This window comes from Oncorhynchus nerka, linkage group LG22 (genome assembly GCF_034236695.1).
Source record: "Oncorhynchus nerka isolate Pitt River linkage group LG22, Oner_Uvic_2.0, whole genome shotgun sequence".
NCBI classification, from domain to species: domain Eukaryota; kingdom Metazoa; phylum Chordata; class Actinopteri; order Salmoniformes; family Salmonidae; genus Oncorhynchus; species Oncorhynchus nerka.
The window spans coordinates 15,056,011-15,072,814 of record NC_088417.1 but is presented as its reverse complement, the minus strand read 5'-3'; the positions used below and the strand labels follow the sequence as shown (position 1 = coordinate 15,072,814).

General features: G+C 42.9%; 2 protein-coding genes across 2 annotated transcripts in view; one reads left to right on the top strand and one right to left on the bottom strand.

The window, feature by feature from the left end:
• Positions 1-1,103: 1,103 nt before the first annotated feature.
• LOC115104887 (clavesin-1-like) lies at positions 1,104-12,728 on the top strand. The gene is made up of 5 exons (XM_029626272.2): positions 1,104-1,661; positions 2,212-2,386; positions 6,579-6,689; positions 7,114-7,346; positions 10,747-12,728. The coding sequence occupies exons 1-5, from the start codon at positions 1,273-1,275 to the stop codon at positions 10,826-10,828; spliced, it is 990 nt and encodes a 329-aa protein (XP_029482132.1). The 5' UTR covers positions 1,104-1,272; the 3' UTR covers positions 10,829-12,728.
• Positions 11,508-16,804, bottom strand: part of LOC115104886 (aspartyl/asparaginyl beta-hydroxylase-like) — a 52,939-nt gene continuing 47,642 nt past the window's right edge. Inside the window, 8 exon segments of the mRNA XM_029626261.2 lie at positions 11,508-13,787; positions 14,135-14,268; positions 14,638-14,729; positions 14,886-15,021; positions 15,759-15,896; positions 16,118-16,207; positions 16,344-16,442; positions 16,665-16,801. Of these exon segments, the coding sequence (XP_029482121.2) occupies positions 13,637-13,787; positions 14,135-14,268; positions 14,638-14,729; positions 14,886-15,021; positions 15,759-15,896; positions 16,118-16,207; positions 16,344-16,442; positions 16,665-16,801 (977 nt within the window). The 3' untranslated portion in view covers positions 11,508-13,636.

Genomic DNA, 16,804 nt, shown 5'->3' with positions numbered 1-16,804 from the left:
AATAGATACCGTGCTTGATTTGGGCAGGAGCTCAACAGAGCTGAGTACCCACACCTCAAAATCTCTACTGCTTGAGCTCCTGCATTATAGAATATTAGCTCAAAAGTCTTGTGGAGCTCCTGCACCTTAATATAACCAGTTGCAGGCACCCAAAATGAGTACCTGAACCTACTTCAGTCAAAGTCAGCACTGAATAGATATGAGGTGGAAACACTACTTCCTCCTATCTATACTGAACAAAAATATAAACTCAACATGTAAAGTGTTGGTCCCATGCTTAATGAGCTGAAATAAAATATCCCACAAATTTTCCATATGCACAAAAAGCTTATTTCACTCAAATGTTGTGCACAAATTTGTTTACATCCCTGTTAGTGAGCATTTATCATTTGCCAAGATAATCCATCCACCTGACAGGTGTGGGCATTTCAAGTTGCAGATTAAACGGCATTATAATTACAAAGGTGCACCTTGTGCTGGGGTGCACCTGTGTAAGGCCACTATAAAATGCGCAGTTTTGTCACACAACACAATGCCACAGATGTCTCAAGCCTTGAGGGAGCATGCAATTGGCATGCTGACTGCAGGAATGTCCAACAGAGCTGTTGCCAGATCATTTTAATGTTAGTTTCTCTACCATAAGCCTCCAACGTCGTTTTAGAGAATTTGGCAGTATGTCCAACCGGCCTCACATCCGCAGAGAACGTGTAACCACGCCAGCCCAGGACCTCCACATCTGGCTGTATTTCTGTCTGTAATAAAGCCCTTTTGTGGGGAGAAACTTATTCTGATTGGCTGGGCCTGGCTCTCCAGTTGGTGGGCTGGCCCAACCATGGCTGCGCCCCTGCCAAGTCATATGAAATCCATAGATTAGGGCCTAATTAATTCATTAAAAATGACTGATTTCTTTATATGAACTGTAACTCAGTAAAATTGTTGAAATTGTTGCATGTTACGTTTTGTTCAGTATCCGTGCTTAGCCTATAGGCCGACTCTAAGGAAGAGAAGAGAAAGGATGCATGCGATTAATTTTCAAATGGGATCCTGGGATTTGTGCACTGGTGGACCAGTTATGCTAAACCTCTCTGTCTTTCTAGGCTAGACACTACAGGAGACACAGATCAGGTGTTGTACTGGAGAGACACGTGTGCCGGCTAGACGCCACTGACAGCAATGTGCTGTACAGCAACCAAGACTGTTTCCTAAGCAGGTGTAAACAATAGTAGTTATCCAAAACACAGATATATAGAGAGTTTGAACTTGACAAAAAAAATGACTCACTTGCAAGCGGGCCTGAGCTCGGAGACCACGGAGAAAGCTCGGCTGGAGCTCAACGAGAACCCCGACAGCCTCCACGCAGACATCCAGCAGGTGCGCGACATGATCGTGACGCGGCCCGACATTGGCTTCCTGCGCACGGACGACGACTTCATCCTGAGGTTTCTGCGGGCGCGCAAGTTTAACCAGGCAGAGACCTTCCGGCTCCTGGCCCAGTACTTTCAGTTCCGCCAGCAGAACCTGGACATGTTCCAGAGCTTCAAGGTGGACGACCCGGGAATCAAGCGGGCGCTGATGGACGGCTTCCCAGGAGTCTTAGAAACACCGGATCAGCACGGCCGGAAAATACTCATCCTTTTCGCTTCCAACTGGGATCAAGGCAGGTGAGTGTACAGGTATTTTAGTAAGCACATTTGTCTCACTGAAATGGCTTCAGTGATGTCTCACTGAGATGGCTTCAGTGATGTCTCACTGAGATGGCTTCAGTGATGTCTCACTGAAATGGCTTCAGTGATGTCTCACTAAAATGGCTTCAGTGATGTCTCACTAAAATGGCTTCAGTGATGTCTCACTAAAATGGCTTCAGTGATTTCTCACTGAAATGGCTTCAGTGATGTCTCACTGAAATGGCTTCAGTGATGTCTCACTAAAATGGCTTCTATGATCTAATTGTTTCGTTAATCAAATAAGCAATTGTGCTCTAGCTACTGATTTAATAGAATACTTTGGAACATTTAGTTTGGAACAAAATAGCAAAACTCACTTGCCCAGACACTTTACTCCAGCCCTTGTCTGGACAATGTCAATGATCAGACACATTAGAACAGAGCCGGAACAAAAATCATTGAATTATTGTAATAGTCTTGATACAGCACAGGGCTGCATTGTTCTGGATTTTATCCCAATCAGATGTTTCCTTCTCTCTCTGTGAAGGAACTCTTTCACAGACATCCTCCGAGCCATCCTCCTCTCCCTGGAGGTTCTCATAGAGAACCCAGAACTCCAGATCAACGGCTTCATCTTGATTATCGACTGGAGTAACTTCTCCTTCAAGCAAGCTTCCAAGCTCACACCCAACATCCTCAAACAGGCCATCGAAGGCCTGCAGGTAGGCCTAACCAGGGTTGTGTTCAGTAGGCATGAAACGGAACAAAACAGTCTGAAACAGGGCGGTACTACAGAATCTGATCTTGTCCAATAAGAAACGCTTATTTTCATGTTACTACGGTGTGCCCTAATGAACATGACCCAGCACTGACTGGATTTAATCAACCCAAAGCAGATAGATGTTGTAGCTAGGTAATAAGCATGAAGTTGAATATACAGTAGTCCTGGTTGTATAGTACAGTTGGATTGTACTGTACAGCTATTATGTAGACATTTTCTTGAGGTAAATTGTGCTGATTGGTTAGCTGAGAGAGAAAAGGTGGAAAGTGATGAGTATCATCAGCACATTCCTACTGGGCGCACACTGGTAGAACCAATGTTTTTTCCACATTATTTCAATGAAATTACATTGAAGCACGTGGAATATACGTTGAATTGACGTCTTGTGTCCAGTGGGTTGTGTCCTGATCATATAGAGTGGCAGGTAGCCTAACGGTTAGATCGTTGAGCCAGTAAATCAAAGGTTACTTATTCAAATACCAGGGCTGACAAGGTGAACAACCTGTTCATGTGCCTTTGAACGAGGCCCTAATTTGCACAGTTCACTGTACCCATCTGGTGTAACAATTTTTGTTACTGTACTGAATGTTGAAATGAAGATGGATTGTATGGTTTTAGTCTAATCTACAGCCATATGTCTCTACGCTCTGGTTTGATTATTCAACCCAAGTCTATTCCACTAGATGTTTTGACCCATGTATTATGTGGAGCCATCGCACCCTATATAGCCGACTCTACAGTCAACTTTTTTATTGCATCATTTCAAGGTTCTTCTTTATCGGTTCTAAGAACAGACAGATAGACAGCGTATCCTGCCTTCTAGTGTAGTCTATATGTAGACTACACTATATGACTACCATTAACTAAAGATTTCTATACAATATGATGATGATCCTGACTTTAGGTCTACATACCAATGGGATGTCCTGTTGCTGAGTAACAAGGTGAAGCACAGCAGTTAGTGTATGCCCTGATTTGAAATGCTATGATAATCTGACAGTGAATGCTGTGGACACATTATATGGGCAGATCAACAAGAAGACAGTGGATATATCAGGGAATATATTAATTTGAAGTTGAACAACAAATAGATAGTTAGCCCAAAAGTGTTGTGAAAACACCAAATGTTTATGGCTTATGAGGGAATTATTTAGCAATGACCATGATACGTACAACCAGACGTACAACCAATCCGGTAGCAGTATTCCACTTTACATCAAACTCTATTTTTAAATTTTTTAAAAACGCTTTCATAAAATGAAATCCTATGAGATGCATGATTGAATGACCCAGCATGTAACGATTCTCCTCCTCTTCTGAGGAGGAGTAGGAAATATCGGACCAATGGTAAGTGTCCATGTTGTTTATTATAACCGGAACACTGAAACAAAAACAAAAGTAGAACAAAACGCAACAGTTCTGTCAGGTACTGACACAAAACAGTAAACAATCACCCACACCTCAAAATGGGAAAACAGGCTGCCTAAGTATGGTTCTCAATCAGAGACAACGATTGCCAGCTGCCTCTGATTGGGAACCATACCAGGCCAAACACATAGAGACAGAAAACATAGAACACAAAACATAGAATGCCCACCCCAACTCACGCCCTGACCAAACTAAAATAGAGACATAAAAAAGGAACTAAGGTCAGGACGTGACAGTACCACCCCCCAAGGTACGGACTTCGGCCGCAAAACCTAAACCTATAGGGGAGGGTCTGGGTGGGCATCTGTCCGTGGTGGCGGCTCTGGTGTGGGACGTGGACCCCACTCCACCATAGTCTTGGCCCACTAAAGTGGTGCCTTTGGAGCGGCGACCCTCACTGCCGACTGGGACTGGGGACCCTTGCAGAGTGAAGGGCGACTCCGGCAGCTTAAGTTGGAGTCATTAAAACTCGTTTTCAACCACTCCACACATTTCTTGTTGACAAACTATAGTTTTGGCAAGTTGGTTAGGGCATCTACTTTGTGCATGACACAAGTCATTTTTCCAACAATTGTTTACAGACAAATTATTTCACTTACAATTCACTGCATCACAATTCCAGTGGGTCAGAAGTTTACATATGCTAAGTTGACTGTGCCTTTAAACAGCTTGGAAAATTCCAGAAAATGACCCCATGGCTTTAGAAGCTTCTAGTAGGCTATTTGACATAATTTGAGTCAATTGGAGGTGTACCTGTATGTATTTCATGGCCTACCTTCAAATTCAGTGCCTCTTCGCTTGACATCATGGGAAAATCAAAATAAATCACCCAAGACCCCAGAATTTTTTTTTGCAGACCACCACAAGTCTGGTTCATCCTTGGGAGCAATTTCCAATAATAGTACGCAAGTATAAACACGATGGGACAACTCAGCCGTCATACCGCTCAGGAAGGAGATCTGTCTCCTAGAGATGAACGTACTATGGTGCGAAAAGTGCAAATCAATCCCAGAACAACAGCAAAGGACCTTTTGAAGATGCTGGAGGAAACAGGTACAAAAAAGTATCTATATCCACAGTAAAAACGATTCCAACATCAACATAACCTGACCGCCACTGCACATGGGGACAAAGATCGTACTTTTTGGAGAAATGTCCTCTGGTCTGATGAAACAAAAATAGAACTTTTTGACCATAATGACCATCGTCATGTTTGGAGGTAAAAGGGGGACGCTTGCAAGCCGAAGAACTCCATCTCAACCGTGAAGCACGGGGGTGGCAGCATCATGTTGTGGGGGTGGTTTGCTGCAGGAGGGACTGGTGTACTTCACAAAATAGATGGCATCATGAGGTAGGAAAATTATGTGGATATATTGAAGCAACATCTCAAGACATCAGTCAGGAAGTTAAAGCTTGGTCACAAATGGGTCTTCCAAATGGACAATGACCCCAAGCATACTTCCAAAGTTGTGCCAAAATGGCTTAAGGACAACAAAGTCAATTTATTGGAGTGGCCATCACAAAGCCCTGACCTCAATCCTATAGAAAATATGTGGGCAGAACTGAAAAAGTGTGTGCGAGCAAGGAGGCCTACAAACCTGACTCATTTACACCAGCTTTGTCAGGAGGAATGGGCCAAAATTCACCCAACTTATTGTGGGAAGCTTGTGGAAGGCTACCCAAAATGTTTGACCCAAGTTAAATAATTTATAGGCAATGCTACCAAATACTAATTGAGTGTATGTAAACTTCTGACGCACTGGGAATGTGATGAAATAAATCACTCTCTCTACTATTATTCTGACATTTCACATTCTTAAAATAAAGTGGTGATCCTAACACCTAAGGCAGGGAATTTTTACTAGAAATAAATGTCAGGAATTGTGAAAAACTGAGTTTAAATGTATTTGGCTAAGGTGTATGTAAACTTCGACTGCACGTGGTTTTGTCATGGGGACTACATTGTTGGTCTTGCACTGCAATCATTAAAGGTGTCAATTGCAAGGGTGAATGGGACATGTCCAAGCAATGTGTTGTTGCAGTACTGCACACTGTTGATGGCTTGCACAGTTTCAAACAGCAAGGAAAACCCTCATAATCAACTATCAATCAATAATCAATATATTTAAGCAACAAGGCTTGAGAACCTGGGGATGATTGTGTGAAGGAGCAGCCGTTAGGAGTGTGTATTTATAATAATATTCTGTTTCGGGGGCTTTTACATTTATAAAATGGTTGCCAATATATAAAAAAAGATGAACAACATGATTTCATTAACAATGTTATGTTAATGAGTAAATGTGTTTTATTTCATCCTTCCAGCATACAGTATAGCCTGGGCAAAAGCCAGTCGTTTAGTTCTGATATTCTGAAGTTGCTAGCCAAACAGGCTGGTTGTCCCTTCCGTTCTAAGCAATGCGCTTGGCCTGCTCCCCCCAGTTCATTTTGCTGCAGGCTACTGAACTGTCAAAAACCTTTTCAATAAAATAAGGAATGCCATTTCATTTAGCTATAATAGAGAAGAAAGAGGAACTGGGTTAGCCTACCATTTAATATATATATTTCTTATGCTATTGAATTTCTAAAGTCTCTCTATTGCAACTAACATAAAAGAGAGTGAGCAGAGTTTGAAAGAATATTTAGTAAAACGTATATAGCAGTATTTGAGTATCTCAACCTATTTTCCCTTCCCTGCTTCACTAAAGGACAGCTTCCCTGCTCGCTTCGGTGGGATCCATTTTGTAAACCAGCCCTGGTACATCCACGCCATGTACACCATCATCAAGCCTTTCCTCAAGGACAAGACAAGGAAAAGGGTATTTGCCTTTTCACTGCTTGGTCACTTTCTCTAACCCCTCCTGTTCTTTCTATTCATTCCGCTATAACTACCTCAGTTGCAGTCCTGTTGAATGGTCTGGTAGAGGTAGAACACGAAGCCAGATAGAGAGATGTTGTTAAATGCCTTTACTAGTTGAATAAAATGAAAGGTGACACAAAGGGGATGTATAATTTAGTACTTCAACCTTTCCTCGGGGTAGTGCAGGTTAGATCAAAAAAAGAAAAGCTAAAAGCTATTTTGTAATACAGCTTCCCTCAAAGAGTTTAATTATTTGGGGGAAGGGTGTATGATTACACTGGTTAAAAGGGGAAGTAAGAGAACAAGAATTGTGGATAGTTATGAATTGGCCAGGGCTCCCATAGAATGAGAACCCCTAGATAAATATACATTCTTCCCAACAGATTTTCCTCCATGGGAACAATCTCAACAGTTTACACCAGTTAATTCTACCCGATTGTCTACCGTCCGAGTTCGGTGGCACGCTGCCGCCGTATGACATGGGCATCTGGGCACGGACCCTCTTAGGGCCCAACTACAACGACGAGACGGAGTACACACTCACCTACGACGCCCTCCACGTCAAAGGGAACTATGGTGGCGGAGACAAGGAATGTGCCGACAAACTTCTGAAAAGGTGAGCTACAAAAAAGGTGGCAAAATTCAACTAATTTTCAAGCGGGAAAATATCCATGGGAATATATGGGATTTGTGGGAATTTAATGGAATGTTTGGATGATTCCCTTCCCTCCCAACCTTAGCTACAGTATAGTAGTGCAGAAAACAAACAAAAAGCTAAACAAAGTTAGAGAACACAAACGATCAATCCAGAGCGGTCATTCTTCTTCGTTAGTATAGACATGCCGATTGTTTGAAGTTTGTCAGGGCAATTACGCAGTCCAAAGACTTCCAGATAATGACCGCTATGGGGCTGATCACTGACTAGTGTATTCCCTAACAATTACCCCTTTCAGTACGTGGTCATTACACTTGAGATTTTCCAACTGCTGTCTCCTAAACAGCTCAGAGACCCAATGCAGTCTGCCATTAATTCTCGCCACCCAGATTTTAAAAAAGACTCCTCTCTGAAACACAAAGGTTACACCAGAGCTATGTTTAGAGCAGTGGAGGCTGCTGAGGGGAGGACGGCACATAATAATGGCTGGAACGGCGCCAATGGAATGGCATCAAAACACATGGAAACCATATTTGATATATTTAATACCATTCCACCGATTCCGCTCCAGCCATTACCACAAGCCCACCCTCCCCAATTACGGTGCCACCAACCTCCTCATCCTCTCCTACAGTATACAGTACTGTAGATGGACGCTTTGTCCTAAAGCAATGGGGAAACAGAACATCTTTGAGAGAAGAGAGAGACATCTAAAAAGCATGCAGAATCTCTCCCATCTGCAATCAACAGAAAGCCATGTAAGATCAGGTCTCGGGAGAGCGGGCTCCTCGGAATTGATTTAATTAAAAAAAGCACATATAAGACCCTCTTCCTGACCCCAGCTAGTGTCTGCTCCAATCCCCGGGATCCCCAGTCACATTCTCTTGCCACGATAACACAGGGGATGACAACTGGAGGGAATGGGGCGTAGATGGGTGGTTGGTGCAGAGAACATGAACCAGCTCCCGTTCATCATGTTGATTGATTAGATTAGGGTTCACACTATATGGCCAAGCTGCAAAGTCAAAATTGACTATATTATGAAAATGTATTAGCATGGAAATGAGCTTTTAGTCCTTAATTTAATGGTTAGGGTGAGGCACATGGTTAGGGGTATGGTTGAGGTTTTCTTTCAAAATCTGATTTGTTTGGAGAAGCTGCCATACGACTGGCTTTGTAGCTTGGCCCAATAGTGACAACCATTGATGAGGGATACTGGAAATGCTTGCCTGTTATTGGTCATCATTGTCATTAGTGCATCCTGTTATCATAGTAGTCATGAGCAATGAGATGGCATGAGCCCCTGGATGCAACGATCAGATGGATAAAACAGATTATTGAAGATTGGGTCGTTTCTGGGTTGGTTGAATATGCCTAATGTTCTATGATTAGATCAAGGAGGGCTTGTTAGCCTTTGATTGCCGCTGTTTTGCTCCAGTGTGGACTAAGTAGGCCATTTTGCCTGTAGTCCTGCAAGGCTGTGCAGCAGAAGGGCCTGACAGATGTAAGATGTAAGAGAGAGTAAGGCTGCTAATGACCAGTGAAGGACATCCTCCCAGAAACAAGATGGCAGAATAAACTAATCTCACTGATTGTACTGACTAGTAAAATTTTGCTACGATTTGATAAGCTCCAGATGTAGAGACCCTGCTATATAATCCATTATAAACTGGGTGGTTCGAGCCCTGAATGCTGATTGGCAGAAAGTTGTGGTATATCAGACCATATACCGCGGGTATGACAAATCATTTATTTTTACTGCTCCAATTACATAGGTAACCAGTTTACAATAGCCATAGGGCACTCCACCATGCATAAGAACAGCCCTTAGCCGTGGTATATTAGCCATATACCACACCCCTTCAGGCCTTATTGCTCAAGTAGAATAGGTTGACCGATGTATATACACTGAGTATAGAAACACCTGCTCTTTCCTTGAAATATACCGACCAGGTGAAAGCTATGATCCCTTATTGATGTCACTTGTTAAATCCACTTCAATCAGCATAGATGAAGGAGAGGAGATAGGTGAACCTCTTAAGGATCCGCCCCTTTCTCCCCCCCCCCAAGAATTTAAGCTTTCTGCCAATATCAGATATGTCTGTGTCTTGGGCAATGTTCTTGTTACTTACAACCTCATGCTAATCACATTAGCCTATGTTAGGACACCGATCCCAAAGAAGATGAAGGGTTTTAAAGCGTTGAGACATGGATTGTGTATGTGTGCCATTCAGAGGGCGAATGGGCAAGACAAAATATTTAAGTTCCTTTGAACGGGGTATGGTAGTAGGTCCCAGGCGCACCAGTTTGAGTGTGTCAAGAACTAACATTGCTGGGTTTCACACAACAGTTTCCAGTGTGTATCAAGAATGGTCCACCACCTAAAGGACATCCAGCCAATTTGACACAACTGTGGGAATCATTGGAGTCAACATGGGCAAGCATTCCTATGGAAGCTTTCAACACCTTGTAGAGTCAGTGCCCCAACAAATGTAGGGATATTCTGAGGGAAAAAAATGGGGTGTACATGATCCGTGAAGCTCTATGTAGGTTTTATAAAGGATTATGGAGCGGCTTTATTAAGCCTTATAAGCTATACTTCTACATTGAGATATAATGTGAATTGGGACCTTTCACTGACATAAGCGTTTCATTTTGAGAGTCGCATTCAACTATATATTTGAGGCAGAATTGAAAACATTCTATTTAATACTATATTTATCATGTTAAATCTGTTAGATATTAAACAAAGCTAATTTTGGAATATCTCAGTACTCTCAATGCGACAGGACAGAAGGACATGTTTGTGCTACTGTTTGTCTTTCTTTCTGTCTGTCCTTCCTTCCTTCCTTTCCTTAGCAGAGAGAGTTCTGGGTAGGCTCCATTTCCACCAGCTGGTGATTTTAATCAGTGGGCTTACAAAGGGAGATGAGAGGAGAAGCTAAGCTCCCCACTGGTGTTAAACAGCACGGAGCAGGGATTTAGTCTTAGCCCCATCGGATTTCCCTCCTCAGCTGGGTCATTGAGGTCATCTTTAATGGACCAGTCATAACCTAGCATGTTATAAGTACTTCCTGGTAGCTAAAGGAGACAAGAACACAGAGGCTTTGTGATGACGCATGAAAATGAGGGTAGAAAAGAGCACAGGGAGGAGTGATTATGGACGAGGGGTATTACATCATGCATTTTACCATTGGCAGTGTGCACTTTTCCTAATCTGGATTTCCCCCCAAAATGGTTGGTTTTCAGTTTGTGTTCAGACATGGCCCCTGATGGACTTTCTCCATTATACTGCTTATAGTAGCCCACCTGTGTCTTACAGGAAATGACCATCTCTTACTGTTGTTGTTGTTTATCTCAGGTCCCAGTCAGCCGTAGAGCCGGGTACCCTACGACAAGGAGACAGGGAGAACACGGCACAGCCGCTCCTGGCTCTGGACTGATCTCTCCTGTTCATCCACACTGGATCCAAACCCCTCTCATTAGGATTCCAACCCCACTGACTCCAAAACCTCAATCTGAACTTTGAGAAAGTCGAAAACTGACTCGAAAAGGAGACTCTAAACCCTTGTTCACATGGAGCTGCTGTACTGAAAACATCTCATCTCTTGACTCTGAGCCAGTGGCAGTTTCAGATCAGGACCTTCAAAAGCTGTGCCATCCACTTTCACTGGCAAACCTGTCCGTCATCAGCCATCCAAATCAATGCTGATAGGAGTAGAATGATTAAACGAATGTCAGTGTTACCAGTACCACTAGGAGGGACCGACTGACCGAGTTAAATGTCAAAGTGTCTCGTGAACAAAATGCCAAACTGTATCTTACTGTTTTAGGGGATGTCGTTTCTATGAAAGTCAATATATTTCAAGATTGTATATTTATCAGGGCAACTGCACTATCAGTGTGACCTCCATCGAACTGCAATCTATTTAAGTCATCTTTAAAAGAATGTATAGAAAAAACGTTTTTAGTTGTGTGCTAATTACGTGTGTGAATGTTCAGGTTGTCATTGAAAATCACACAAAGGAGTAGAATTTCAAATGAGAGGAATCAGCATTACAATATACAAATTAAGCTACCTATGTATTTAATGAAACTACACAACATTCTGATCACGTGACACCATTTTGACCAAATTGTTTAATTTACTGAGAAGAAAAAGCTTTACAATTATTAATAGTAACTGATTACAACACACAAAATATAATTGAAAGAAACATGACTTATTTGGCAGGCCAGTTTCAACAGCTCAGTGATTTCAACATCATAAAAGTATTAACTTCCTAAGATGAGTGATAGCAATTCATAACAGAGGACCACAAAAGGTGAAATCTCAAACAATGTGGCTTTGTAAAGGTGCTGGATTTGTTACCCTTGTAACTAAGGGAATCATTTGAAGCATGGAGGAGATAGCTTGAATGTGTCATCGTCATAACACAAACTGATAACCACAAATACCCCCAAGACACCAATGACCATGACAATGTTGAAAGGCAATCCAAGGTGCCTAAGGTTTTGACTCCATCCCTTTGGATTGTGTGTTCACATGCTTCTCTGAAGTAGGGGTACAATTATGTTAGCCAAGTTTCCCACACATATTTCTCACTTGGAAGCTCATTATGAACAGTTTGGGACCTCAAACTCGTAGTTTTGACGAGTCCCTGGGATTGCCAAGAATTTGTTAGTCCAGAGTTTCTAATAGCACATGAACACTGCATAATACCACCGGTCTGATTTGGACATAATATATATATATGTTTTATTGTCACATACACCGGAGAGGTGCATTTCATTGCTGCAGTGAAGCTGACTACCAATGCTCATAGAGAATGATTAAATAACATTTCTAGAAGAACATGCTTTGGCATTTTTCTTTTGAATATCAACAACATTGGTCAGGCAAAGCCCCTCTAATCAGCTCTGCTATACATGGAATGGAGCAGACCTGGGTCCAATACTTTCAAGTATAGCCTATAGCTTGATTTAGCCTGGGGTTCTCCTTTTAGGGAGCATTCCATTGGCTCCATTGTACAAGGCAAACTAAATTAAGCGCAGCGGAAGTATTGGGAAGTATTTGACCAAGGTATGGAATGCCGTGTGACAAGTCTTGCATACATTCAACATGCTCCTGCTGAAGTTTTACACAGGGAAATTGTCATTTTATAAAACATAAAATGTTTATGTATCTGACAAATACATGCCTTCAGTCACATGTTCATATTTGACACATTTAAGAATGTAAATACACATATTGTAAGATTTTAAATGCCAAAAGTCAAGCCTGTTGAGTAGAATGTTTGTGTGCGCTCCTAGGTCAAGGCGCAGTTGAAAATAGTGTATATTGTTAGCGTACAAAAATAAGATGTATCAGTCAAGATTCTTGGCAATATTAATTCTGCAATAAAAACATTCTTGGCATTGTGATTTCCTATCCATTGATCCAAAGAGACATGCGAAAATCCTACAAGTGAAATGGAATGGCCTAATAAGAAGTGTGTCTGTATTACAATCGCCCCCCCCAAATACAGTAAGAGGCAGTTTACTTTATAAAGTTATGGAAATTACAGGACATATATTCACAAATCACGTTAGAGAAACAACAGATTTAGGTTCCCACTTTTCAGCTAGCAGAAGTTTAGCTAGCTTAGCAACATCTTAAAAAGGGATAGTTTTCTGTGTTTTAACCCATATCATTTACTTACCTCAAAAGTAATCAAATACCTCAAGAAAATGTATTTGATTACTTTTGAGGTAAGAAATTCATTAAGATCGGGGTAAACACCTGAAAAACGATCCCTTTTAAGTATCAGTAAGTGTCCAAAAGTAAAGTCAATAACTGCAATAGTACAGCTTTGTGCGGTTACCGTATGTTAGGTATGTTTCAGACATATAGCACTTCGGTTCCCTAATGAAAACAAAAATGCACTTGTGACAAATTTACAACACAACCTACGTGATATTCAACCCACACCTTAACGTTATTTAAAAAAAAATCACATTTATGCCTAAAAACCTACTTGGCGAGTACCACAGTTAGCAGTCAGTGTTCCAAGGGTCGTTGTAAGGCTTTTTCCAATCTGAGAGGGCATTTAGTAACTCTTCAAGATGGAGCCAAAATGGCACCCTGGACTGAGCAGAGGCAAGTGTCACAATTGTCCCATTTGACCTAAAATGGCTGGCTGTGGGGTCAATACTTGTGAGGGAATGGGTTGACAGATACCTTGGACCTGTCAGTCAGTCTGTCGGACAGTCTAAATGGGGGATAGAGTCTGCCGTTGGTACTGGGTGAGCTCGGGGTGCCACACGTCCACGATGAAGATGAGCCGGTAACTGTCGGCGTCCTGCCACACCTCATGCTCAAAGGAATCATCAAAGATGAGCACTTTCCCCTCCTCCCAAGCCCTGGAAGAGAACAAAAAACAAACCATAGCCTTTCTGTTAATGAAGCCACATGGATGAGTTTATAAGTCCAATGGCAGCTCCTCCAGTTAGTTTGGTATAAAGCTGAGGGATGGGACTGGGGAAACGTAACCACTCAAATTCATAGGCGGAGCTATGGATGCAAAGACTTACAGTCCACAAGATCAGACAAGATAACGTTAAAGACATTTTGCAGCAATACTTAGTCTTGAGTGATATTAGGTACTGAGCACTCCTATGGAAAGTCTCACACTGTACCAAAAACTAACAAGTGGGTGATGTTATTAGATGTAAAAAGGCTTGACGTTGATGGCAGTGGAAGGTGTTACCTGGTATCGTTGGTGCACCTGATCTTGCAGCCCGTCTTGGGGATGACCAGGCCCAGGTGCATGCGCAGGCGACAGTTGGTGGGCCCCGTGTGGGGCCAGACGTGAGTACCAGGCTGCATCACCGAGAACTTGATCTGGAGCCCAGAGAGACAGAGAGAGAGTGGGGCGGTCATACACCCAGAGAAAGTGAACACATCTGAATTTAAAGTATTAAAATTAAGTATGTTTAAAAAAAAAAAATCTCACTTTATTTTTTATGCAACCTATTAGCTCAAAGGCACATTGGCCAACCACATTCACAAAATACAAAACATTTCCTATTTTTGCAACAGAAACTGAAAGAAATTGCAGTGAGTGCAGCATAGCGCCTTTATAACTCCATCCATCTCCAGCAGGAGCCTGCAGGGCCAGACTGTCTGTCCATCCCCTGCTCTACAGCAGAGCTGGCTGGCGTGATGCCTAATAGTTGGCATGTCAGTCACGTCTGTGGAGGGGTGACCTACCTGTCCTCTCTTGCAGCCTGTAGCCTCTGGGTAGCGCTCCAAAAGGCCACAGGTCTTTGGAACACTGCGGCAGGACTCCCCTGCCTTCTTGCCTGCATGACCAGGAGAGAGAAACAAGGAAATAGAGGCCAGGTTCAGACACCACTAACCCCTAATCCTAAGGCACTTTTTTTATTTCAATTAAGTTCAGTGTATTTGTACGATAGGAACTTGCCAGGTGCTAGTTGTGAAGGGTTTGATTGCTTTACCTTGCTGCCAGAGGGTGAACTGGCCCCACTCCCCTTTTTCTCTGAGGTTCTCCTCCTCTGGAACAAAGAGGCCAGTGGTTTTATCCATCACAGACTGGGCCTCGTCCCTGATGATCCTCCAGTTCCTCTCCAGGGTCTGTTCCATAGACAGAGGTAGGACACGTTAGTTTATTTCTACGGTCTTCCCCAGGTACAGCAAAGGGGATACATGGTCAGCTTTATGCCAGTTCAAAACTCAAACAAAGAAGAAAGCTACTTTAAGACGCAGGCAGCCCTCTATATTCAATCAATCAATCAATCAAATATATTTTATAAAGCCCTTTTTAAGCAGTTGTCACAAAGTGCTATACAGAAACCCAGCCTAAAAGCCCAAAGAGCAAGCAATGCAGAAGCACACAGCTAGCAAAAACTCCCTTGAAAGGCAGGAACCTAGGAAGAAACCTAGAGAGGAACCAGGCTCCGAGTGGTGGCCAGTCCACTTCTGGCTGTGCCAGGTGGAGATTATAAGATTACATTAGGGAAAGGGGGATACCTAGTCAGTTGTATAACAATGCATTCAACAGAAATGTGTCTTCCGCATTTAACCCGAACCCCTCTGAATCAGAGAGGTGTGGGGGGGGGGCTGCCATAATCGACATCCAGGTCTTCGGCGCCCGGGGAACAGTGGGTTAACTGCCTTGCTCAGGGGAAGTACGACCATTAAAGCCAGATCGTTCTTCAGATGTCCCTGCCCACGCTGTCACAGAAGTGATCAATGGAACAGAGAGGAAGTAATCTCTCTAGGCTTTATTGAACTCTGTGACATAGATCAATCAACTAGCAGAGAGAAAAGACAACCAGCTGAGACATTATCACGTCTACCATCATCAGTACCTTGACTAGATCCATATATCCAGTGTCCTTGGGCGTCCACCACGGCTGGGCTTTGAGACCGTCCACATTATAAAGAGATCGCTGCCATACGGAGGCAAAGTGACCTCTCTGGTGCCCTCTCTCATACCACTTGTAGGCCTGAGAAAGGAGAAGACCATGGTGCATGTAGTATTCAAAAACCAACACATTGGAACTCACACACAGTATTTTCAAATTATCTGTTTTTTCTTATTGTCAGAAGAAAAAGAGTAATCACAAGTCATGCTGTTACCATACAAAGTGAAGTTACTCTAGTGAATACTGCTGGTGTTGAGTCAGTATTGGTGTAAGCTTGGTGTCTGAGTTTGATCTTAACTCACACTGTCGTCTCCCATTCTCTGTAAAGCGTCTCCGAGGTGGAAGTAAAACCTGCCGTCGTCTGTGCCAGGGTCTCCTGATTCCAAACCATCCTGCAGTGCAGAGGGGGGGGTTCAGTGCAGAGAGGGGGGGGGTTCAGTGCAGTGAGAGGGGGTTCAGAATCAGAAGAGTGGCTTGAATCTGTGTGATCATGATTCATGTATTATTTATAAAACACACAGTACTTACCCTGAGGAATGGGATGCTCTCTGCTATCTTGTTTTCTGATTTGAGGATGAAGCCGTAATGGACTTTAGCAAAGCCGTCACTTGGTGCAGTGGCCAACACCTTCCGGGGAAACATAATTCAAAATCAATTGTTAATCAAACAATGACACTCATTGAAGCTTCCTACTGAAAGTGGCCACATTTCATTTACTTGTAATCTTGCAAATTACGATCACATTTCAATTGTGTTTGCTGAAGCACAGACATGGGTGAAAAAGTGCAACACAATAGCAATCCATTTTCTACACATTGTTTCACCAATATGGTGACGACTTTGGCTCACCTCCTCGTAGACCCTCTTGGCACTGTTGTTGTCTCCGATGAGCAGGTGGGCCACGCCCAGATCGTTCTTCAGGGCCATGTCCTCAGGGAAGATCTGTACCAGTTTCTCCAACGTGGCCAAGGCACCCCTCATACGACCTA

Coding starts and splice junctions, on each gene's coding strand:
- LOC115104887 (XM_029626272.2), top strand. CDS start 1,273: ATGACTCACTTGCAAGCGGGCCTGAGCTCGGAGACCACGGAGAAAGCT. Junction 6,690..7,113: donor AGGACAAGACAAGGAAAAGG/GTATTTGCCTTT, acceptor TCTTCCCAACAG/ATTTTCCTCCATGGGAACAA. Junction 7,347..10,746: donor GCCGACAAACTTCTGAAAAG/GTGAGCTACAAA, acceptor TGTTTATCTCAG/GTCCCAGTCAGCCGTAGAGC.